Source organism: Salminus brasiliensis, chromosome 15 (assembly GCF_030463535.1).
Source record: "Salminus brasiliensis chromosome 15, fSalBra1.hap2, whole genome shotgun sequence".
In the NCBI taxonomy this organism is placed as follows: Eukaryota; Metazoa; Chordata; class Actinopteri; order Characiformes; family Bryconidae; genus Salminus; species Salminus brasiliensis.
In genome coordinates, this window is record NC_132892.1 from 29958541 (window position 1) to 29982840 (window position 24300).

The following is a 24300-nucleotide window of genomic DNA, read 5'->3' on the forward strand; positions in this document are numbered from 1 at the left end:
TCCTCCCACTCACACTGAAGTCATAAAGAGTGTTGCTTTTTGAATAAGGCACAATACAGAGCAGCCAATTATATATTCCATTTACATATATCAGTCTAAAAGGCACAGTAACAGCCAATCAGAACAGGGGTCATTTACATATTTCAGTCTTGAAGGCGCAGTTAAAAATGAAAAAGTGTAATTGTAAGGAATAGTGGATGGAGAGAGGATGTATAAAAATAAAAATTAACATTATTAGTAGTCTGTGTAGAAAATGTAGAATAAAAGTCCTTTAAATGTGACTCAATTTATTTATTTTAATCACATACAAAACATTATATTACAACATATTACATCAAAATATATGTTTGTTATGTTTTTTTATGTAAGTACCAACTATCTTTTATCTGATTAAAAAATATATGATTAGTAGATCAATAGAAATGCCTCAAAATGACTTACTACATTGTCATTTTTTCCTCCTTCTGTAAAGCTGCTGTTTTGGAGATACAAGGCTGTGTGTGTGTGTGTGTGTGTGTGAGGGAACACATATGCATTCATGTGTGTTTTCCGAGGTACCCACGTGTATCCAGTGGTGTCAAATGCGAGCTTACACAAGCACAGTAATCCTAGCTTTAGCTCACACAATGACGCTCTAGTCGTTCTTTATTGCGTGGCATGGCCTCCGCCATGGCCTCCATATTATATCAGCCTCTTCGGCTGTGGCTTGGCACCGTTCCTGAGCGCTGTCAGCCGAAGAGCTGCAAACAAAAGCGCAGAAGATCCTCTCCGCCGATGCCGCTGGATTTAGACAGAATGAAGGAGTGATAGGTCCTGAAGGTGACGGGACTTTTCTTCTTTGTTCCGTCCTCAGGTCATCCCTCTTTGTTTGAAACCAGTCCGTCCCATAAGCTCACTTGGAAACAGTGAATGCGTTACTTGATCCGATGGTCTGTCTGGTACTGTCATGGCTAAGGTCAGAGGCCAAGTACATAAAGCGACCAATCAAATTTGACCCCAAATGTAGCCGATCAGCCAAACCTACGAGACTAATTAAGCTAACAAGTAATAACAGCTTATGACCGCTAATAAGCATTGTGGTATCGGCCTGCCTAAATCATCACACACTCTACATAGCCTACATAGAACCATTGCTACATACGACCTACATAGAACCATCATTTTTACTGAAGACCTCTTAAAGAACCCCTTTGTAAAGGCTGTAGTCAATCAGACAAGTCATGTTTGGTGTCTGCTTCTTTAGTTTTACACTGACGCTATAAGGCTAATGTGGCTAGCATGTATTAGACGCCGTCTAATTCGGCTAGTGTTGTGGTAACTACCTCCCTAAATGTTCAGCAGTCTCTAATAGACTTCTTTATGTGGTTTCTGACACGGTATAACTCACTGTTTCCTATCAAATTAGCTGCTACTATCGTTAGCAATTCTACGTAGCCTTCATAGAACCATGGTCTTTACTGAAGACCTCTTAAAGAACCTCTTTATTAAGGCCGTAGTTGATCAGACAAGTCATGTTTGGTGTCTGACGTTTGTGTCTTTATCTTAAAGTTAGTGGAGCTACAATGCTAATTATGCTAACAAGTAATAAAATCTAATGATCGCTAATTAGCATCATGGTATCTGCCTGACTAAATCATCACACGCTCCCATTAAACCGTGTGGAGATGTTCAGTAGTGTTTATGTGGTTTCTGACACTGTATAACTCACTGTTTCCCATCAAATTAGCTGCTACTATCGTTAGCAATTCTACGTAGCCTTCATAGAACCATGGTCTTTACTGAAGACCTCTTAAACAACCCCTTTATAAAGGCCGTAGTTGATCAGACAAGTCATGTTTGGTGTCTGACGTTTGTGCTTTTATCTTAAATTTATGATGCTAATTATGCTAACAAGTAATGAAATCCAATGACCGCTAATTAGCATTGCGGTACTGTTGTTAGCAATTCTTTGTAGCCTACTGCATAGAACCTACATAGAACCATGGTCTTTACTGAAGACCTCTTAAAGAACCTCTTTATAAAGGCTGTAGTCAATCAGACAAGTCATGTTTGGTGTCTGACGTTTGTGTCTTTATCTTAAAGTTAGTGGAGCTACAATGCTAATTATGCTAACAAGTAATAAAATCTAATGATCGCTAATTAGCATCATGGTATCTGCCTGACTAAATCATCACACACTCCCATTAAACCGTGTGGAGATGTTCAGTAGTGTTTATGTGGTTTCTGACACTGTATAACTCACTGTTTCCCATCAAATTAGCTGCTACTATCGTTAGCAATTCTACGTAGCCTTCATAGAACCATGGTCTTTACTGAAGACCTCTTAAACAACCCCTTTATAAAGGCTGTAGTTGATCAGACAACTCATGTTTGGTGTCTGACGTTTGTGTCTTTATCTAAAAGTTAGTGGAGCTACGATGCTAATTATGCTAACAAGTAATGAAATCTAATGACCGCTAATTAGCATTGGTGGTGCTGTTGTTAGCAATTCTTTGTAGCCTACTGCATAGAACCTACATAGAACCATCATTTTTACTAAAGACCTCCTAAAGAACCCCTTTATAAAGGCTGTAGTCAATCAGACAAGTCATGTTTGGTGTCTAAAGTCTGGCGTCTGCTTCTTTAGTTTTACACTGGAGCTGTGAGGCTAATGTAGCTAGCATGTATTAGACGCCATTAAATTCTGCTGGTTTTTGTTTGGTAGCTGCCTCCCTAAATCACCCCACGCTCTCCTCAAACCGTGTGGAGATGTTCAGTAGTGTTTATGTGGTTTCTGACACTGTATAACTCACTGTTTCCTATCAAATTAGCTGCTACTATCGTTAGCAATTCTACGTAGCCTTCATAGAACCATGGTTTTTACTGAGGCTTATAAAGGCCGTAGTTGATCAGACAAGTCATGTTTGGTGTTTGAAGTGTCTGCTTCTTTAGATTTATACTGGAGCTATAAGGGCTAATGTAGCTAGCATGTATTAGACACCATTAAAATCGTCTAGTTTTGTGGTAACTACCTCCCTAAATACGTTAGCGGCCTGACGTTTGTCTGTACTTTTGCCTGCTGTTGCGTTACGTATTAACCTGTTACCTATAAATCAATAGCTGCTACTCTTGTTAGCAATTCTGTGCACTTAGAACCATCATAATTACTAAAGAACCCTTTTATTTTATTTTTTTTTACATTTTTAAGTAGTTGATCAGCCAAGGCATGTTTGGTGTCTGACGTTTATGGAGCTACAATGCTAATTATGCTAACAAGTAATGAATTCTAATGACCGCTAATTAGCATCATGGTCATCATCTGCCTGCCTAAATCATCACACACTCTCCTCAAACCGTGTGGAGATGTTCAGTAGTCTCTAATAGACTTGTGTACTTGGTTTCTGACACTGTATAAGTCATGGTTATTTCTAAACAAGGGCTAAAGTACGTTAGCGGCCTGACATTTATCTATGGCATTCTTAAGTGTTCTTGATTTTTTTTTTGATTCTCCACATCAAATCCCTGCTTTTGTGTCAGAAAAATGCTTCTAATCCTCACGTTTTTTACGGTATCCGATGGCGCTACAGACGATCGCTTTATTCGCACTGAAATAAAGTGAAGAAATGAAGAAAAGATTGATTACAAGCAGAAAAGCTGTGCTATCTGTAGCCGTCATATGTTAGAGTGACAATAAGTGGTCTGCAGGTTTGGGGACTGAATGAGGCAGATTGGGCCCCTGCTTGTAAAGGGGTCCAAATCACCTATTATGCTACTAAGTCCCCCAGCGCCTTTCAGGGTTTTAGCCCTATGGCTGCGTCCATATGTCACATAACCTTTTCAAATAGCCAATTCCGACTGATTGATTTTAACGGGCGCTTGGCTATGGGCCACAACCCCACAGGTTGCCACGGCAATTTTGCTTGCCCAGCTCCCGATAAAGACTGAGTTGCGTAATCAATAAATTGTAATTAGCGCAGATTTAGCGTCCTAATGCCTGTATATTCTGTGTGAGGGTGTCTTTTTTTTTGTGGTATTGTAATGAGGAGATGTAATCGTAATCTGCTGATTTGATATCAATTAATCAGTTAATCACCCCACTGCGTGTCAGGATTTAGAGCTTTTCTTTATGTGATAACGTTTAGATGAAATGAAAGGTTTGTTTAATCTCCAAATAATGGCTTTTCTGTAGGAGCCAGTCACCGTGCTGTCATATTTCCAGGGCTGGCAGCCGTGCTAGGAGATGCTTAAAGGAGTAAAATCAACCATGTCTTGGTTAATCAACATTGAACCTTAGTGTCTGGCGTTCTGTTATCTATTAAAATGGGCACAAGCATATTAGCATAGCCATAGACAGCAATGTTAGGCCCTCTGAAGTTTGACTTTTGTCTGTATGTATAGATAATAAAGTGTTGGTGATTAAGTAACTACTTTTAATAGATCCTATAGCACTTAAACTTAAACCTCAACCTCCAATGCTGAGAACTAACAGACAGACCAGTAGTTTGTGTATGTAATCTGTAGGGGACCATCCAAATACCAAAATACAGCGTGACCTTATTTTATCAAGTATTATTTAGTCGTAGTTAATAAATATTAAAGTTGTAGTTAATAAATGAGTAGTCATTTAAGTTGAGAAAGAAATGAGAAGTCATTAAAGTTATTAAAGTTAAAGTTACTAAAAAAAAACTTACATTTTTGCAAAATTGCCTAAAGATAATTATTCACTATTATTAACGATATGACTATTAATTAATAAGCTTTAATTATAACTGTTACAAATTATACAGTATCTACTGTAAATGATTACAAATTTACTATTAATGTTTCAGTGCTATAAATTATACTAATTTACTATAAATTTGAATTAGAACTGCTATAAATTATACTAATTTACAATTAAAATTACTAAATGTAAATTAGTCAGTAACATTTAAATATTATATACAACTATTACAAGCTAGGAGTTACAGCTAAAAATACCTAAATCATTGTTTACAAACTATTATTAATAAGCTAATCAGCTCATTAAAAAATATTCATTGTAAGGTTGTCACTAAATAAATGGCCAATAATGGAAATTAATTCATTCATAAACAACAATTATATCATTATTAAAAGTGATTTACCATCTATTAGATGGTGCTAAAGTTACTATTTATCGGGGCCTGCTTTTACAAAGTGTTTCCAATGACAGACACTAATCTTGCTTGGCTGATTGACTGCTAGTTGGGGTAAGGGGCGGAGCAACTGTATAAAAACTGATGTTTTTGGGGTTGTTTTTGCTGAACTATCACTTTAATATACTTGCTGCACAAAGACAGTGTTTGTTTTGATCTCCTGGCTCGCCTTTCTCTGGAATTCTGGAACAAGGGAAGGTTTTGGGTGCGTGGGAAAAGATGATTGCGCTTATTCATAGGATATTACTTTTGATGCTGAGGCCTTTTTATGAGATAAGGCTTTTTTATGGCTCTAAAATCAATATGTAATCACATGGAGGGTGATCTCCAGACTGAGTCTATTTGGAGGTCTGTGTGTGTGTGTGTGTGTGTGTGTGTGTGTGTGTGTGTGTGTGTGTGTGTGTGTGTAAGTGAGTGTGTGTACTGCTCTATCTCAGCCATCATATGGAGTTTGGAAGAGGTGATGCTTCTGTAACCCCTGAAATGGAACAGAAATTACAACCGACTGAACTGAGCTGCTGAGTTGGACTCTTTTCAGACATATCTGATTCCCTTTGATTCAAATAACCTTTCCCAGCTCCGCCCACAAATGCATTTTCCTATGACTACTTTTTGGACAACAGACAAGTTGGTCTCTTCTAATGAGGAACTGTAGTGATCTTTACTTGAAGTAACTTGATAATAATTTAATGATTTAGAAACTTGAGTTTTAATTTTAAGACCTATTATTTAGTATGTATTACAAATGACTAAGTAACTACTATAAATGATTCATTACTGCTATAAATTACTCAGTAAATACTATAAATGAACCAGAAATGTCTATAAATGATTTGTTACATAGAATAGATTATTCATGAACTAATATAAATTATTCAGTATCTACCATAAATTACAGTTACTACTATAAATGATTCATTACTATGTAAATACTATAAATTAACCAGAAATGTCTATAAATTATTAAGTTACTACTATAAACTATTGATTACATAGCATAAATTATTCATTACTGCTATAAATTACTATGTAAATACTATAAATTAACCAGAAACGTCTATAAATTATTAAGTTACTACTATAAACTATTGATTACATAGCATAAATTATTCATTACTACTATAAATTACTTAGTAAATACTATAAATTAACCAGAAATGTCTATAAATTAAGTTACTACTATAAACTATTCATTACATAGCATAAATTATTCATTACTACTATAAATTACTTAGTAAATACTATAAATTAACCAGAAATGTCTATAAATTATTTTGTTAACTATTAATAATTATTAATTACATAGAATAGATTATTCATTAACTAATATGAATGATTGAGTATCTACCATAAATTACAGTTACTGCTATAAATGATTATTTATTACCATAAATTACTTACTATTCAGCAACTAATATATTATTCAGTAGCTACCTTAAATTTCAGCTACTACTATATATTACTCCATATATATAATAAATAATTTAGGAACTACTATAATTTATTTATTCATACTAGAAATTACTCAGTAAATACTTTAAATTATCGAGGAAATAATATATATTATTGAGTACATCCCTTAAATTTCATTTACTACTATATATTACACCATATCTATTATAAATTAGTTAGTAACTACTATAAATTATTGATTACTATTTAAAAGTATTCAATATCTATTATAAATGATACTGTGACTACTAGACATTAACTTGAATTGTTTAGTATCTACTACTATCACATTATTCAGTGTCTACTATTGTTGATTAATTTCTACTATAAATGATTAAATAACTACAAAAAAAAACATTTTTAATGATTATAATGAATGTGTGTCAAAATCTTACTCAGTTGAAAGCAGAACTATGAAGCCGAAACTATAATGAGTGAAAGTGTTGATGTTTAGACACGTTCAGTTGTGTCCGAGTCTATTTTTCAGTTGATCTGAATTTGCTTGGATGTTCTGATAACAGCGTTAATGAAAACTTTCAAAGCCTCGACTGAGTTGGAGGAGAAAGAGGTGTAACACTACTGTGCTGTAATTATGTACAGCGTGCCTCATACTTCAGTCCAGCCGCAGTTAACAGTGGACAACGGCTGCCCAGCAACCCAACAATCAACCGTCCCTCCGTATGAAACTCAGTTGTTGTGTAACTTGAGTATTTTACAGCGACTTCAAACGTGGCTCAGCCAATCAGATCATAGAACCGGAACTGCGCTTTGTATACGAAATGAAGTGTGTGTAAAACACTACCTCACCCATACCTCTCTCTCCCTCTCTCTCTCCCTCTCTCTCTCTCTCTCTGTGTCTCTCAGTGCTGTGGGACGTATCGCTGTATGCCAGCACACCCGGAATATTGTGGGAAGGCGCCCGAGCCTGTGTCCGGCTGTGCTGCAGACTTGGCTGTTGGTGGAGATAAGCAGAGAGCAATTCCAGGCCAGGCTGATGAAGGAGAAATGAGCTTCAGCTCTGTTAAAGTGACACAAACACACACACACACACACACACACTCACACACACACACACACACACACACAGTTCCTCCTCTAGTAGAGTTCATAATCTACACCACATTTCCCATCTACCATTTCAGTAACTGGATTGATATCAAGAGAACCAAGCCAAGTGTTATCTCTCTCTCTCTCTCTCTCTCTCTCTCTCTCTCTATTTCTCTCTCTCTCCCTCTCTACTCTCTCTTACACACATTTTCTCTGTATTTCTCTTCCTCTTAAAATTTGTCTTTCCCATTTTTCCACCCTCTCTCTCTCTCTCTCTCTCTCTCTCTCTCTCTCTCTCTCTCTTAATCCCTCTCTTTTTTCTGTTCTTTGAGCTGGGGGTGGGTCAGAGGGATCTGAACCTGCACATTCTTGTGTGACTGTGCGAGTCTCACATGGTAACCAGTAAAGGAGCGAGAGAGCAAGAGAGCGAAAGAGAGAGAGAGGGGAACAGGGAAATGCATGTTTTAACCTGATTCCCCGAGAGCAATTTGCAGGAAAACAGAGAAAGAGAACCAAACAGAAAAATGAAGTATAAAGAGTGTGTGTGTGTGTGTGAGAGAGAGAGATAGAGAGAGAGTGTGTGTGTGTAATCTCAAGTCTTACATGCACTAAAAATTGTGTGAGTACACATCAAGAACTATAGGGTGTGTGTGTTTGTGCACATATCAAGTTTCTGGCTGACTGTTTCATGGCCCCTCCCCTGTATTTACCCTCCTAACGAGGGGGGCGGGACCCGACTCTTTGACTGACAGCTCCATTCACCCCTCTCAGTTACCCTCAGTGCGCTGTGCTTACCTGTTCATACCCAGCGCCAATCAGCTCCATTCATCAGCAGCAGGCCTCGGGGTTAGAGGGGTGGTTTTGACGGTGTACGTCTCTCCTGTTCGTACAGTCATGGGACAAAATTAGGAAACTCCATGAGAACCTTTTGTCTTTTTGAACATATCTAAAGATCTGGAGGTCTGATCTTCATGTGATCAGCACTGGGAGATGGGCATAATCTAATTAAACTCACACAACTGAAGCAATGTCTTTAATTATGATTATTAAAGTGGAATTAATAGAAATGTAATTGTAAAAGTTGTAGAATTAGACCCAGCTGAAGATGATCTGAACATGGTTGGAGAGGATTATTCTGGAGGAGTCTGTCTGATTTAAACCTCAGACGTTTAGTCTGGTCTGATCTTGATTGAAGTTGAAGTGAGGGGTGAAGAAGATCACCAGCATGGTCAGATCCTGAGAGCTCTCTGAGGCCTTCAGAAAGAAGGTTGGAGATGGAGAGGAGTCTGGAAAAGGGGCTTAAAAAGATCTCAGAACTGTTAGAAATCAGGTGTTCCTGAACCAACTGGCCAACATGGCCAGGTCAGGCCTTCCTAGCAAGTTCAGCTCAACAGCAGACCTCACGGTTGCAGGCAGCTCTCACCACAGCTCATGTCAAAGTACAGCATCTACCATCAGAAAGAGCCCATATGTTAAAAGACTACGTGCAATAGGACTTTCTAGAGAAGATAAACATGAACCTATTGGCATCATGCCTGATGAAATGTGTGGGCTAGAGGAGTATAAAGCCCCCCAGCACTGAGCTGTGGAGCCGTATAACTGGTGCTCCATCCAGTATGTTTGAAAGGATGAGTTGGGGTGTTGGGGATGGTGATCATCCAACATCCTGACCTCACTAACGCTCTTGTAGCTGAATGCAATCAAATCCTCACAGCAATGCTCCTCTAAAATCTAGTAGAAAGTCTTCTTCCCTGGACAGTAGAGACAGTTACTCCAACAAAAGCAGGATCAACTCTTTTTAATACCCCTGATTCTAGAAACAATGAATGAGCAGGTGTCCCAATACTTTTGTCCATTGGTGTAAGTGTACGCTTACCCTTGTAAGCATTGTTCTTGATTGAAATTAGTCTTTTTGGCAACATTTGGCAACAAAGACAGCAAGATATCCCCTCACCTTTGACTGGAAGGGTGGTTTCCAGCCCTGCTTCTGGAGATGTATCTTCCTGCAGGTTACAGCCCTCTCTCTTCCAAATCTTGCACTCCCCGTTCAGCCAATCAAGGACTTCTGAAGACAATGATTAGTTAGATCTAGTTGGATTACGGTTGGATCTAAAGTCTGTGAGAAGGAAGCTCCAACCCAGGAGCAGGGTTGGAGATTGCTGGTGTATAGAGTTGGCATAGCTAGCTTATATTGGGCACAGATTGAAGTTCCACTGAGATCTTACTGAAAACAAAACTTCTGGAGGAGCTTCACCGCACACCAGCCAGGTGTGTTTGAGCAGAGACCATATGAAACCATCCGTAGCAGTGAGTGCTGAAAACCGCCGGCCTGCGGGACGCCTCAGTTCTGGAGTTGAGGATTAGGGACCCTCAGAAGCTTTCCTTGGAAACTCCCTGTGTAGGACACCCCCGTAACATCAACAACCGTGCGTCTGTCACCAGAGGTAGGTCATCTTTTAGTCACATTTTAAAGACTTTCATTCAGTGTATTCATCTGTTCCACCTTAGTTCTTCACATAAGGTCCTTCATTCATTTTTTTGGGTCTACACCAATCTGCCATAACATTAAAACAGTTCAATTGAATAGCATTGATAGTCTGCTTCCAATGGCACCTGTCAAAGTGTGCGATCTACATATAAGGCTCTTGAAGGTGATGTTGAAGATGTTAGGAAGCAGGACAAAAAGGGGAAGCATGAGAATCTGAGATGCTTTGACAAGAACCAAACTGTGATGGTTAGACGACTGGGTCAGAACATCTGCAAAACATCAGGCAGATCTTGTGGGGGGTTCCTGGCGTGCACCTTGGGACTTTGGGACTTACCCAAAGATCTCCAAGGAAGGACAACCACTGAACTGGTGACCCAAGGCTCACTGATGCTGATGGAGGCCTCACCTCCCAACTTACCAGACTAAAAGGATCTGGTGCCAGGTACCACAGGACGCCTTCAGAGGTCTTGTGGAGTCCATGCCTCGACAGGTTGGAGCTGTTTTGGCAGCGCAGATTAGACCTACACAGTATTAGGAAGGTGGTTTTAATGTTATGGCTCTTCAGCGTAGAACCACTAAGGAACTCTTATTATTATTCTTTAGTTCCCCAATAATCTTTCAGTTGATGGTTCTTTGGGGTTCTAAAGAGGATACGTGACTGTGAAGAACCTCTATACACTGTTAGAAGTAGAAGATCCTTGAGGAACTTTGGGAGGTTCTTCAGTTTGCAACTTTGGAGAACCCTCTCAAATCTTCAAGAAACCTTATTCTTTTAACCTGTTCTTGAAGGTTCCTCAAAGCACTTTAAGAGGTTCCTCCACAGTTTCAAACTGAAGAACCTCCAGAAGTTCCTCAAGGATCTTCTGCTTCTAACCGTGCAGTGTGAAGTGCGAAGTGAAGAACCAAGCAGCAATATGACAAACTAATGGACCACTATATCTCACGTTTCTCTTCAGGGCCCGCATACTGTCAATCAAAGCTCAGCTCTGGTCTGTCTCTGCCTGCTGTAGATGTAACGGTGGCTTTGCCTTTGGCTCTGCACTCCTTAGCGTAATTAGCCCGGGTCGCCCAGTGCACGCACTGTGTAACAAGAGCAGACACATTCATTTTTAATCTGTTGTTCGACATAAGGATGTACATATGGGTTACGCTCTATAGTGTTCTGCTGCACTTCTGCACGCAGCTCTAGTGTATGGCCTCCTTCTTGGTCTCATATCACTGGGTTTTATTGGAAACACTGCTTCTAATTGAATGTCTTTTACTATTAACCTGAAATAAGCTATCTGCCCGCCTGTCTGTCTATCTGCCTGCCTGTCTGTCTATCTTCCTGCCTGTCTGTCTATCTGCCTGCCTGTCTGTCTGTCTGTCTGTCTACCTATCTAAACTTCCCTCCCTCCTCATGTGTCTCTCCAGATGTCCTAAACTTCGTTGTGGTTTTGTAGACGTTTTCTGACCTCATATGACCTTATATGTCATCAGCTCTTGTGCCAGCTCTTATTGATCTCTTTTGATCATAATCAAATGTGCTTATTAAATAATGTGGCAATTGCTTCACTATAATGCGAAACTTCAGTATTTAGAGTTTCAGAGTTTATTCAGGCTACAATTTTCGACCACTGACTTTGGGTTTATTCTAATGTTATATAGAGTTAACTACTGGTAGACACTCTCACTGACCACTGACCGTGTTTATTTGAGTTTATTCTAATGTTATATAGAGTTAATTACCGGTAGACACTCTCACTGACCACTGACTTTATCTTTATTTGAGTTTATTCTAATGTTATATAGAGTTTATTACAGGTAGACACTCTCACTGACCAATGACTTTATCTTTATTTGGGTTTATTCTATTATATAGAGTTTGTTGCAGGTAGACACTCTCACTGACCACTGACTTTATGTTTATTTGGGTTTATTCTAATGTTATAGAGTTAATTACAGGTAGACACTCTCACTGACCACTGACTTTATGTTTATTTGAGTTTATTCTAATGTTATATAGAGTTAATTACAGGTAGACACTCTCACTGACCACTGACTTTATGTTTATTTGAGTTTATTCTAATGTTATATAGAGTTAATTACAGGTAGACACTCTCACTGACCACTGCCTTTATGATCATTTGAGTTTATTCTAATGCTATATAGAGTTAATTACAGGTAGACACTTTCACTGACCACTGACTTTATGGTCATTTGGGTTTATTCTAATGTTATATAGAGTTAATTACAGGTAGACACTCTCACTGACCACTGACTTTATGATCATTTGGGTTTATTCTAATGTTATATAGAGTTAATTACAGGTAGACACTCTCACTGACCAATGACTGCCAGTTGTTTTACAGTGTTTGCCGATGTGTCGAGTGTTTGTGTTTGTGTGTGTGTGTATTCTACCTGAAAAATAACTCCACCTCTAACAGCACAGTTTGGCAATGGTGTGTGTGTGTGTGTGTGTGTATTTGACAGCAAATGACTGCAACAATCAGACTGCTTTCATGTGTCAAACACTGTTAATAGCTGTATTAATGGTTAATTAGATCCTGTCTTTTACATGTGTGTAACATGTGTATTGCATTTGCGAAGTTCTAACAGCACAATTCTGAACCATCCGTTTGATCTGAAAGAAGCTGGAAGTGACACTCCGACTCTTCACCTGGAAAGTTTGTTTTAAAATGTGTTTTTATTTGGTTTTTGCCCCATTATGAAGTGGCCTGGCTTTGCCTGGGAAGTTTAGGTGTGTTGGGGGTTGGGGGTTTAATGCGAATACACACCCGAGCAAACAGACTGGATCTGGGCTGACAGCATGTCATTCATTATGGTAATTGAAGCTAGTTGTGATTTCAGGAATGGTGGGCTTCTCTCTCTCTCTCTCTTTTTTTGTTTTTTTGTTTACAGGAATGGAATTGAAGCCTGTGTGGATTGAGGTGTTCCTCAGGGTTCAGTACTGGGTCCAACTAACACTGTACATTGTGGAGCTAATATCTATTCTCGTGACATATTTGACCCACATGTGAAGTTAAAAAAAAGATGTTGGCGATCAACAAGTTATATACAGTATTCAATTTTAATTTGCAAGCAACATTATAAACACATGTTTACATGAAAGAAAATGACACATCGCTGTTTCAGGACTGAAGTGTAATTTTTCATGCAGCTTATTTTGTGATATAAAACATTAAAATTCACATGACGTAAAAGATTTGTTTTAGTAACACACCTACATCACACTGAAATTACACTAGAATGTACACCTCAATACTGGTTATAAGCCTTATCTGTCCTTATCAAAGGCGCCACTGTAAAAATACATTTTTAAAATGATACATATAAACTAAAGATTACTAAAGCATGTGACTCTTCATTGCCAGCTTCTGATTTTTTTCAGTTTTTTACACAAATTAAAACATATATAAAACATTTGTGGGTTTAGGCGTTCCCCAGGGCCCAGTACTGAGTCCAGTTAACATTGCACACTACAGAACTAATATGTGCCATGTCTCACTATGTGAACTTAAGAAAGACCTGGTGTGGAATAAAACACTCTGTAGCACACGACCTGTTGCAGAATACTTTTTTTTATTTTTAATTTGCTTTTCTTTATAAGCATGTGACCAAAATATAAAGCCAGGTGTACATTAAACTAATGTCTGCAGATAGTGTTCATGTATACCTGTAGGAAAATACATTTTTAAATTACATTTTTAAATTGTCATACAGTTTTAATATGTGTTTTAATTAATAAATAAAACACATAGAATTTGTTTTATACCCTTATAGCCCACAACACACTGACACTACACCGCAGTGCTGGTTTTAAACCAGTGTCTATTATGATCAGTGTTGTTTCTGACCAGTAACAGTGTAAAAACAGAACCTACCTGTGTCCAAAGGTGCCACTGGAGAAAGTATATATTTTTTATTAAAAATGTAAACATAGAGCAGTGCTTATTAGCTCCTTTTCCTCGCCAGTCTGAGTGTGTGTGTGTGTGATTTGTGTGATTTGTGTGATTTGAGTTCAAATAAAATAAGAGCAGCAGTGCGCCTTTTGCCTGTGCGCTTTTACGCACGGAGTGAGTGCGCTGCTCAGGCTCAGGGTTCAGGGCCCTGCGAGAGGGAGTGTTTAAAAAAAAAAAGAAAAAGAGCACGAGAGAGAGAGAGAGAGAGAGAGAGAGAGAGAGAGAGAGAGCTGGAAGCTGAGATAAACTCATCGCGGACCTCTCTCACTCGCTGACAACTTGAGGAGTGGGATTGAGTGGGGGATTTTATGCATCATCGTTTTAATAAGTAACGACAATTTACAAGAAGCAGGAACGCGACAACACACACACATTTCGCTCGCGCGCGTTTAGTCCTGCTGATCCCGCGGCTTTGCAGCGCGCCTCTGTGGGATTAGACACACACACCCGGGACAATGAGGGTTAGAGGCAGCGAGTGTGCGCGCTTTAACCAGCTTTACCAGCGCGGAGAGCAAAGACAACTAATGTAACGTGTTCAGATCTGAGGCTTTCCAGCCCATAAACCAGCGCCAACAAATAAAACGATTTGGTTTATTGGTGCCTTTATTGTTTGATTTTAGTATGAGTGCGTGTGTGTGTGTGTGTGTGTGTGTGTGTGTGTGTGTGTGTGTGGCAGTGTCTGCAGTGTTTAGCAAGTTCTGAGCTTCCAAAATAGGTTTACACTCAACTCAAATTCGGTTCAAACGTTTGCAAAAACTAATGCGCATTTTTCCGTTTTTAATATTTTATTCGTTTTCTTGTAGCTGAATTTGCTCTCATTCACTGTTTATCCTGAAGTGACACACAAGCTCTAGCTCGTGCGTATTAGATTTGGCTCTAGATCTAATCTAAAATGCTCTGTAGATCGTTCACATAAATATATATACATATATATATATTTGTTTTTGTTTTGTTTTGTTTTACTAAACGGTTAAACCGGTTTTATTCAGTTTAAACCAGTTTAATTAAACTTCTGTCATGTGATCCTAGATTTTTCACTTCGTTTGGCCTTTAAAATGCGAACTACCTTTTTAAAATCGGATACTTTAGTTGCTCTCTTTCTTACATTTGAATTTTGTTTGTCTAAACGTTAAAAAAACACTTTATGTAAACACAGTGTAAAGTGTTGATGTGCAGTGTGTGTGGTTTTTGCTTAACATTAAAAAAGGTCAATGTAAATATTCCCTTAAAAAGGACAAAAACGCGTCCCGCTAACATTAAAATTTATCGTATCGGAAATTTTATTTGCGTTTTTTAAACATGCAAAATGTCTAAAACTAAACACAGTAATGTGCGAAATAAAAACACGTTACTGACTTCAACACCATGGCAAAGCCAGTTGCCTTCCAACTGTTTTTTATATTTGCTGCAATGACGAAGCAGGAAAAACTGAATCTGTGTTCAATCTTTAATCTGTGTTTACATTATTGGTTATAAATCTAAATCGCTCGCGCGAGTCTAGTGCTGTCTGGAGTTGGTTAAACTCTTAAGGCGCTTCCCTCAATTATCCCTGTTCTCAGTCAGAGTAATACTAATAATATGAGAGACATATGAATCTGCCTCCAATTCGATTTATGTCCGTATTTGAAACTTCAATATAATTCGAATTAAAACAACGTTCTATTAGTTTGATACTTTCTCTGAAAAAAGGCACCTGAACGTTCGGAGCGCAGTGGCGTCACAATCGCTATGGGCGGCGCCGCGCTGCCCTGCTCCCGGTGATTGGCCGGCTCGTTCACCCGTGAGGAAAACCCTGCTTTCTGATTGGCTCAAACGCCAGGGCAGGCGGGGCTCTTTGACCCACAGGCGGAGGGGGGGCGTCAAAAAAGTCGATCGATCTCAATTCGTCAACATCATTGGCAGGAGCGCGTGTGAGAGAAAGATGAGTTTGAGGCGATTTTGATTGTTTTGTCCTCGTGAGTTTAGACCAGCGCGATTATTACGAGCTGTATCTTCTTAAAGGAGTATTTCACGGTTTGATTGCGGAGTCCTGGCTTAACCACAAACCCGTTTCGACCAGTTTCTTTTAATTCATTTTCTCGCGTGTAAAAATCGAAGGAAAGTCTTCGCTAGTCGCGTGGATTTTATCTCCAGAAAGTGGATAAACAGGGAGCAAATCTCAAGGTAAGGAACTTTAATTTAGTAAATAAGTTCATTGTTCTAATAAAGGGATACTTTATTTTTTAAAGGTTATGGGTAATATTTTTTTTCTAACGAGAATAAAAAATTCTACTGGTGTAAAACACCCCAATTAAAGCGAAAACTGTTTATGTAATTTAAGTTATTTACAACTTACAAAATAAAATCAAATAAGCAGCTTAGCAAAACTTTTACATAACTTGTTTGTTTTATTTTATAATTGAAATCGTGTCAATACGCCAATCTCAAATCCAGTGGGATGTATTTGCACCCTCTATGCGTGAAGCCCGTGGTGAGTTTGGGTTTGGGGGGTCGTGTGATTTGTTTAGTCGATAAGGTTTCTTCTCTAAATGGAGTTCCCCCTGAGCTCAATCTAAATGGCTAAGAGGGATGATTTGCACAGTTGCTGCTGATTTCCATTTGCTTAAAGCTGCCGTGTGGATCTGCAGAACCTTAACGGGGCCTTTCATAGGCATGAGGAACCGCAGAGAAGCGCACCATGAACTTTACAGAAACTTTTCTCCTCATACATCTGTACATCTTCTCCAGAACAATAGCCAAGAAAAGAAGATAAAAACCTCCCACTTCATTTCAGCTCGAGTAGCGAGGCTTCCCTCTTTTACCAGCAGTGGAAAACCAGCAGAACTAAAAACAAAAAGTTTAAATTGAACCATAAATAACAAAACTGTGAGGAAACTCAAACTTAAATTAAACAGATCTGTATTATTATAACTTTGTTTTGTTGGCAAGACCGGTTAAGTGGGGTTCATGTAGTTTAGAGAACAGAATCTGGGTTTGTTATTATTTAGTTATTAGTTAAAATATTCTTTAACATTTTAAAACTTTATTTAATTGTTTAAAAAAGATAATTTCTCTTTTTAATTATTAACTACATCTGCACTGTACAACTGTAACTTATCTTTACTTAGTTATAATCTTAACTAAGATTATCAGAACTTTAACATACCAGAAAGTGATTATGTGTTATTAAACACAATTGGCATAAAATTTAAGGTAAATTAAGTTAAATAGAATTAAAATAACTTTGACTTTTTAAATCCTATAAAACTATATTATCATCACATTTCTTCTGTAATTGAGTCTGCATCCACAGTTTAGTTCAGATAACATCCCAGTCTGAGAGTGTGTTCTTCATTTACTAAAGTTTGGATTCGTCAAAATTCAGATATGTTTCTTACAAATTTGAAAAAATCTTGTAAAATGTAAATCTAAAATTTTACATTTTTATTCATCCTACCGTTTGCTCTAAACTCCACGACCACGGATGACCTAAAAACTAAACACTCCAAACCTGCTTTTATAAGCTTGACTTTTTGAAAGCGCAGCATTTCGCATTATCAGGATTACCTGCAATCTTATGCAAAAGTTTAGACACACCTGGTGAAGAGTAATAAGTTAATCCTCTACAGAGAAATATTTCTGCACATAATAAAGCATAATTACTGAAAATACTGCATTAAACAAACGGGAAAATATTAAACGGGCCGTGTGCAAAAGCAATGCAACATTAAATACGGTATGTTTATTTTTGTCCAATAATTAAATAGGAAAAGTGCTTAAAATAGGCAGAACGTTTTTATATGTAATTTCACTTTTTACTTATTTACTCTTAAAACGTCAACAAAACGTGTCATTTAAAAATGGGACCCAAACTTTTTCATACTTTCAGACTATTTTAATGTGTAACAACGTATTTGTAAGCAAACACACACACACACACACACACACACACACACACACACACACACCAGTATATTATCTTTTCATCACAAATTAAAATAATTAAACTGGAGAATTTTACCGCTCTAATTTACCGTTTAAATTATTTTCATGTTCTTTAAATTTTGCAATTGAATGAAATAAAAAGCCCGCGAACCTGTGGATCAATCATTTCCCTCGCCCCAAAAACACCTGGAACAAAATAAACAAAGCAATAAATAAGAGGACCCCTCTGTTAAACACTCTGATGGTCGATACTTGGTAACGTTTTGATCATTGCAGTCCTGGACTGATCAAACCGTGTCCCGCAGCTGCAGACAGGCCAATTAGTGCCGCAGAGGGTCTTGATTAGTGGGCTGTGAAATAACTGGTGATGGTGGGGTGGTGATTACTCAGGCGCTGTTTTTTCTCTCGCGCTGGCTGATGGGTTTGGACGGGGATTCACGCGCGCGCTCATCACAGTCACAGTGACGTTTTAAACGCTTCGTTTTGACTCACAGCGAAGTTGAAGTCAGGTAGTAAACTGTAATTTTACTGTAAAAAAAAAAACTGTAAATAAGCTGGACACGTATTTAAATTGGAAAACGGTTTGAGAAGGTCGTGTCATTTTTATCTGCATTTTACCTACAAATAAATAAATAATAAACTAATAATAATAAAGGAGCTATAAAAGGTTATTTGAGCGACGCCATAGAAGAACCACTTTCGGTGAAGAACATTTTAAGGGCTTAAAGAAGTGGATGTAAAGGTTCTCTACCAACTTTTTTTTTGTTCTTCTGTGTAATCGCTCATAGAACCCTTAGTTCCACCTATAATCCTAAAATTAACGGGGCTCCAAAGGGTTCCATAAACGATTCCAAATAAGAACCACTTTTGTAAACGAGACGCGACCGTGAGGAACCTTCAAATTCCTTCAAAATCTTTGTTTTTAAATATTTTAGAAGAACCATGTTGGTGGAGGAGCTGTGAGTGTGAAGAACCGTGGAATATAAAGGTTCGTCACGATTGAAAGGTTCTTCACATCTCTTTTACAAAAAGGGTTCTTCAATGGCATCTCTCCAAGAACCCTTTGTAGCACCATTAATGTTAAGAGTGTATACTCTGAGAAGGGTTCTTTGAGTGGTACCTTAGAAGAACCACTTTTGGTTCCATAGCGTGTTTGAAGAACCCTGGATGTGGAGGTTCTTTAAGTTCACTTTTACAAAGTATATATATTTTTTAATAAAAACGAAAGTTCTTTGCCATCGTTCAGAGAACCTGTACTGTTGTAGAGTCGTGCAGATGAACGTTTCACGAACTTCTCAAAATCCCATTGATGTTCAGCAGAAATGTAATGGTTCTGCACTTTTATCCAGCTCCTTAAACCACTAGCACAGATCCAGTGAACCCAAACCCTTCAAAGAACCAAAGCTACCCCTGTTCATTACTGTGGCTGTTCATGACTGACGGTGTGTGTTCGTGTGTGTTGCGTTGCAGGTGTGTGTTGGGGTACGTGTGTAAGGATGATGTCGTACCTGAAGCAGGCCCCGTACGCCATGAACGGGCTGGGGCTCGGGGGCGCGCCCATGGACCTGCTGCACCCTGCCGTGGGATACCCAGGTACACACAAACACACACACACACACACACATTATACAAGACATGCACTACACACAATATACACAAACACACACACACACAAATCCTTGGTTCATATTTCCCTACATTTGTGTGAAATACAGTCTTATGCAAAAGATTAGACAATATAAATATAAATAAATGAACCTCCTAGAGAGACAAACCTCTGCACAATTACTGCATCTGCATATCAAACAACGTAAAATAGTGTGTGCAAAATTAATAGCACTTGTTGTTGTTTTTTATTATTAAGCCCGGGTCAGTAGAGACCACACCACCACCCCCTGCACTGGGGACCAAACCCCCAGTTATTTTTGGTTATCTATATTAAATGATCTCTGGTTGCACTCCAATACCATCACCATCCCAAAGGAGACAAACAGTTTGGCACATTTCATATGTTATGTTAAAAAAAAAAAAAAGAAAATTTGAAATTTCCAATATTCCAAAAAATCAAAAAATTTAAATGATGTTTTATGTTAAAAAATCAATTTTTAAAAAAGTTTATTTCCTAATATGTCAGGTTCTTAAAAAAAACTCTAGCTGCACTATTTGTGCAGGATGGACGTGTTTTAAGTCCAGAGCGAGTTCAGATTGACCTCAAACTGTAAAAGTGTTTTTGTTTATTCATTTGTTTATTTGTTTGTTTGTTTGTTTTTAAAGCGAACCCTCGGAAGCAGAGGAGGGAGAGGACAACGTTCACTCGCACCCAGCTGGACATTCTGGAGTCCCTGTTTGCTAAAACGCGCTATCCGGACATCTTCATGCGCGAGGAAGTGGCTTTGAAGATCAACCTGCCAGAGTCCAGAGTGCAGGTACACTCAAACACACACACACACACACACACACACACACACACACACACACACACACACACACACTCTCTCTCTCTCTCACACTCCTGACACATTACACCCTGTTCAGTCACACACAGTTCAGATGGATCAGCAGGCCAGTGTGTTACACAGTGAAAGACTCCAAAATGGCAGCTTCTTAGCTTCCAACGAATTCCCATGGTAGAAGTTTTTATTCCAGGTTATTTTGGAGCATTTCTATTGGTCGGTTCATCAGGAAATTCAGATACTAAATAACTGCCGGTTTCACATTATGTCAAAAAGTGGAGAACGGGCAAAATGGAGATACAGGGTTTTTTCTTGGCCGTGATGATATACTGTTAAAAGTGTGAAAAGTCCCTTAAGGAACCCTTGAGGAACCTTTAGGGGTTCTTTAGTTTTACTTTGTGGAAGAACCTCTTGAAGGTGCCTTGAGGAACATTCAAGAAACCTTTAATCATCTTGAAGGTGCCTCAAAGTATCATAAGAGGTCCACCAGTTAAAATGTAAGAATCTCCAAATGTTCCTCAAGGAACTTCTACTTTTAACAGCTGAAAACCCTTTAGACTGTACAGTTCATCCAGTGATGCGTAAACCTTGTGTCTCCAATTTTGACATTTTTCACCAAACCTGGAGGTTGTTCTTAACAAAAGCTCCAAAATGACGAGAAATAAAAGTACATTGAAAGTTCCAAGTTTTTTTCCCATCTCCAAAAAGTTGACATTTAGGAGATACAGGGTTTCTGTCCGACAGTAATGATATACTGCAGTTCATATGGCTCCTTATGGGCTATTTTTAAATGCTTCTGAATGACTGTAGCTCAATGCTGCCCTATTAAACTAGCGGTTGACGTAGCATAGTGGCTAACAGCACTACACCAGTCCCTGGGTAAGACTCCCAACACTCCCAACAGTCTCTCAGTAACTATCTGTAACCGTAGCAACCAAATGATCAGCTTAGGCCTTACATTTTGCTGAGCAATGTACCCAAAGCTAAATTTCCCTTACATACAAGCTATGATACACTAGACACAACTTTGAGATCTAGAGCTTGGAGCTTTTCTTCGCTGGCCATCCAACAATGCTAACAATATCCAATGGCTAACATACAAAAGGGGCAGAAGCTAACAGGGGGCTTTGCTAACTTGTTGACGAGTGGTGAACGCTTTGTGTCTGAAGTTCACTTCTTTAGTGTTTGCACTGGAGCGACATGAAGCTAATGTAGCAATAGAACAAGCAAAGGAAGCTTAAACCAAGCAGTTAGCATGATTAGCAAGCTGTCCGGAGGTGTTCTTTAGTCTCTAATAGACTTGTTCATGTGGTTTCTGACAATGCTTGGTACTCTGTTATCTATACAGCTAGCTAGAGAAGCTAGCTCCAGTATATCTTGACATGTGTTGACCTTCTTTTCATCTCCTGTCCCTGGTCAGGTGTGGTTCAAGAACCGGAGAGCCAAGTGCAGGCAGCAGCAGCAGAGCGCCGGTAGCAGCAACGGCTCCAAAATTCGACCGGTGAAGAAAAAAGCTTCCCCGTCCCGTGAAAGCCCTGGGTCAGAGAGTAGCGGCCAGTACACACCTCCAGCCGTCTCCAGCACCAACTCGTCTTCATCATCGTCCTCCTCCTCATCTTCTTCTTCGGGCTCGAACCCCTCAGGTTTGGGAGGACTGGGCATGAGCGGTAGCTCTGCTTCCGGCACCACGCCCGTTTCGTCCATCTGGAGCCCCGCCCCTATTTCCCCTCTGCCTGCCCCACCCAGCCTTCCAGACCCGGCGCCACCAACCAGCGCCTCCTGCATGCAGCGCGGGGTTTCCGCAGCGACCGGCGTGCCCTCATACCCTATGTCCTACAACCAGACGCCCGGTTACGGACAGGGTTACCCCGGCGCCGCTTCCGGGTCGTACTTCGGGAGCATGGACTGCAGCTCGTACTTGGCGCCCGTGCACGGTCACCCTCATCACCATTCCCATCACCCGCAAATCGGCTCCATGGCGGGCACCGGCGTGTCCGGGCACCATCACCCGCACCACCCGCATCATCTCGGGCAGAGCAACGGGCACCACCACCCGCACGCTCACACCCACCCCCACGCTCACCCGCACCAGGGCTACGGCAGCACGGGCCTGCCATTCAGCTCCACGGACTGCATGGATTACAAAGACTACAAAGACCAGCAGGCAGCTGCCGCCGCCGCGTCGTCATGGAAACTGAACTTCAGCTCAGACTGCTTGGACTACAAAGACCAGGCCGCCTGGCGCTTTCAGGTTTTGTGAGTTCCTTTCTTGCTCAATTTGATTCTTGTTTAGAAAACCTTCGTCCCCACATGAAAGACATTTTTGGAGACGATAGGATTCGGAAGCCCGAGCTTTTCTCAAAACACTGAAAATTCATCCTTTGCTGTTTGGGTGTCAAACCACTGATACCTCCAGACACAAGACAGCCTGAACTCTGCTGTTTCTCTTTCTGTAGCCCTCACCAAAGTTTCTGTCAAACGTAAGAAATGCCTTTTGTTTTGTCCCCTTAAAAAACGAGGTTCTTCTGTAACCTGGAACCAGTCCGGTCCTGCTTTACTGGACCCCAATTGGCTGTTTTTGAGGCAAAACACAAAATTTAGTCCCACTGATGTCATCAGGAACCAGATCGGTGCTGTGACGTCGCCGACATGCGACCCGTCGCTGCGAGTGCGCTTTGTGAGAGTGTGTGCGTGTGTGTGTGTGTGTGTGTGTGAAGAAAGTAATAATTCTGTGATCTCACCTCGTTTCCCCTTGTGAAAATGTGCTGATGCGTTTTTCATTATGTTCATTAAATAAAGTAAATCAATTTTACATGCTTTGATTGTTTTTCCTTAAAGTTCAACAAAAATCCAAACTGACCTTTTAATTTGTTTACTTTATATATATTTTTAATCTGTACATTAAAAGGTCCCCCCCCCCCCTTGGAGCAGTGGAACAACTGTGTTCTCTGTGTTCTCAAAAGCAGGATAGGCTCTGAAAGAAACACTGAATGAGCAGGTGTCCCAATACTTTTGTCCATATACCGTCATCATGTCCATCATATTATGTCTATCATATCGTACCAAATCATGTCATATTCATATAATTAAATGTCTAATTAAAAGTCTAAATTCATGTTTTGGCTAAATGTTAATGACATTGCAGTATACTAGTGGGTGGGGTTAACTAATATTAGCCAATAATATAATGTTTCAGCCCTTCCTTCCAACCTCACCCGTGTACCATGGATAGAAAAACACTCAGCTAGCTCAGAGAACTCAGTTTCACTCAGAGATACGACACTGAGTATATCTATCCAAGCTCCACACCAGTTCCACCAGAGTTCATTAGAGGTAGACACTCACTGACCACTGACTTTATGTTTATTTGGGTTTATTCTAATGTTATATAGAGTTAATTACAGGTAGACACTCTCACTGATCACTGACTTTATGTTTATTTGGGTTTATTCTAATATTATATAGAGTTAATTACAGATAGACACTCTCACTGACCACTGACTTTATGTTTATTTGGGTTTATTCTAATGCTATATAGAGTTAATTACAGGTAGACACTCTCACTGACCACTGACTTTATGTTTATTTGGATTTATTCTAATGTTATATAGAGTTAATTACAGGTAGACACTCTCACTGACCACTGACTTTGTTTATTTAGGTTTATTCTAATGTTATATAGAGTTAATTACAGGTAGACACTCTCACTGACCACTGACTTTATGTTTATTTGGGTTTATTCTAATGTTATATAGAGTTAATTACAGGTAGACACTCTCACTGACCACTGACTTTATGTTTATTTGGGTTTATTCTAA

The 24300-nt window shown here is 39.3% G+C and overlaps 1 protein-coding gene across 2 annotated transcripts; it reads left to right on the forward strand.

Moving 5' to 3' along the window:
- Nucleotides 1-9862: 9862 nt before the first annotated feature.
- Nucleotides 9863-23228, forward strand: otx2a (orthodenticle homeobox 2a). Of its 2 annotated transcripts, none has more exons than XM_072657174.1 (4): nucleotides 9863-10099; nucleotides 19500-19622; nucleotides 20304-20455; nucleotides 21903-23228. In XM_072657174.1, exons 2-4 carry the CDS (start codon nucleotides 19526-19528, stop codon nucleotides 22740-22742), a joined length of 1089 nt encoding a protein of 362 aa, XP_072513275.1. In that variant the 5' UTR covers nucleotides 9863-10099; nucleotides 19500-19525; the 3' UTR covers nucleotides 22743-23228. The 2 variants fall into 2 exon arrangements, with proteins under 2 accessions (XP_072513275.1, XP_072513274.1); XM_072657173.1 differs by lacking the exon at nucleotides 9863-10099 and adding an exon at nucleotides 16015-16268.
- Nucleotides 23229-24300: the final 1072 nt, after the last annotated feature.

Coding starts and splice junctions, on each gene's coding strand:
- otx2a (XM_072657174.1), top strand. CDS start 19,526: ATGATGTCGTACCTGAAGCAGGCCCCGTACGCCATGAACGGGCTGGGG. Junction 19,623..20,303: donor CCCTGCCGTGGGATACCCAG/GTACACACAAAC, acceptor TTGTTTTTAAAG/CGAACCCTCGGAAGCAGAGG. Junction 20,456..21,902: donor TGCCAGAGTCCAGAGTGCAG/GTACACTCAAAC, acceptor GTCCCTGGTCAG/GTGTGGTTCAAGAACCGGAG.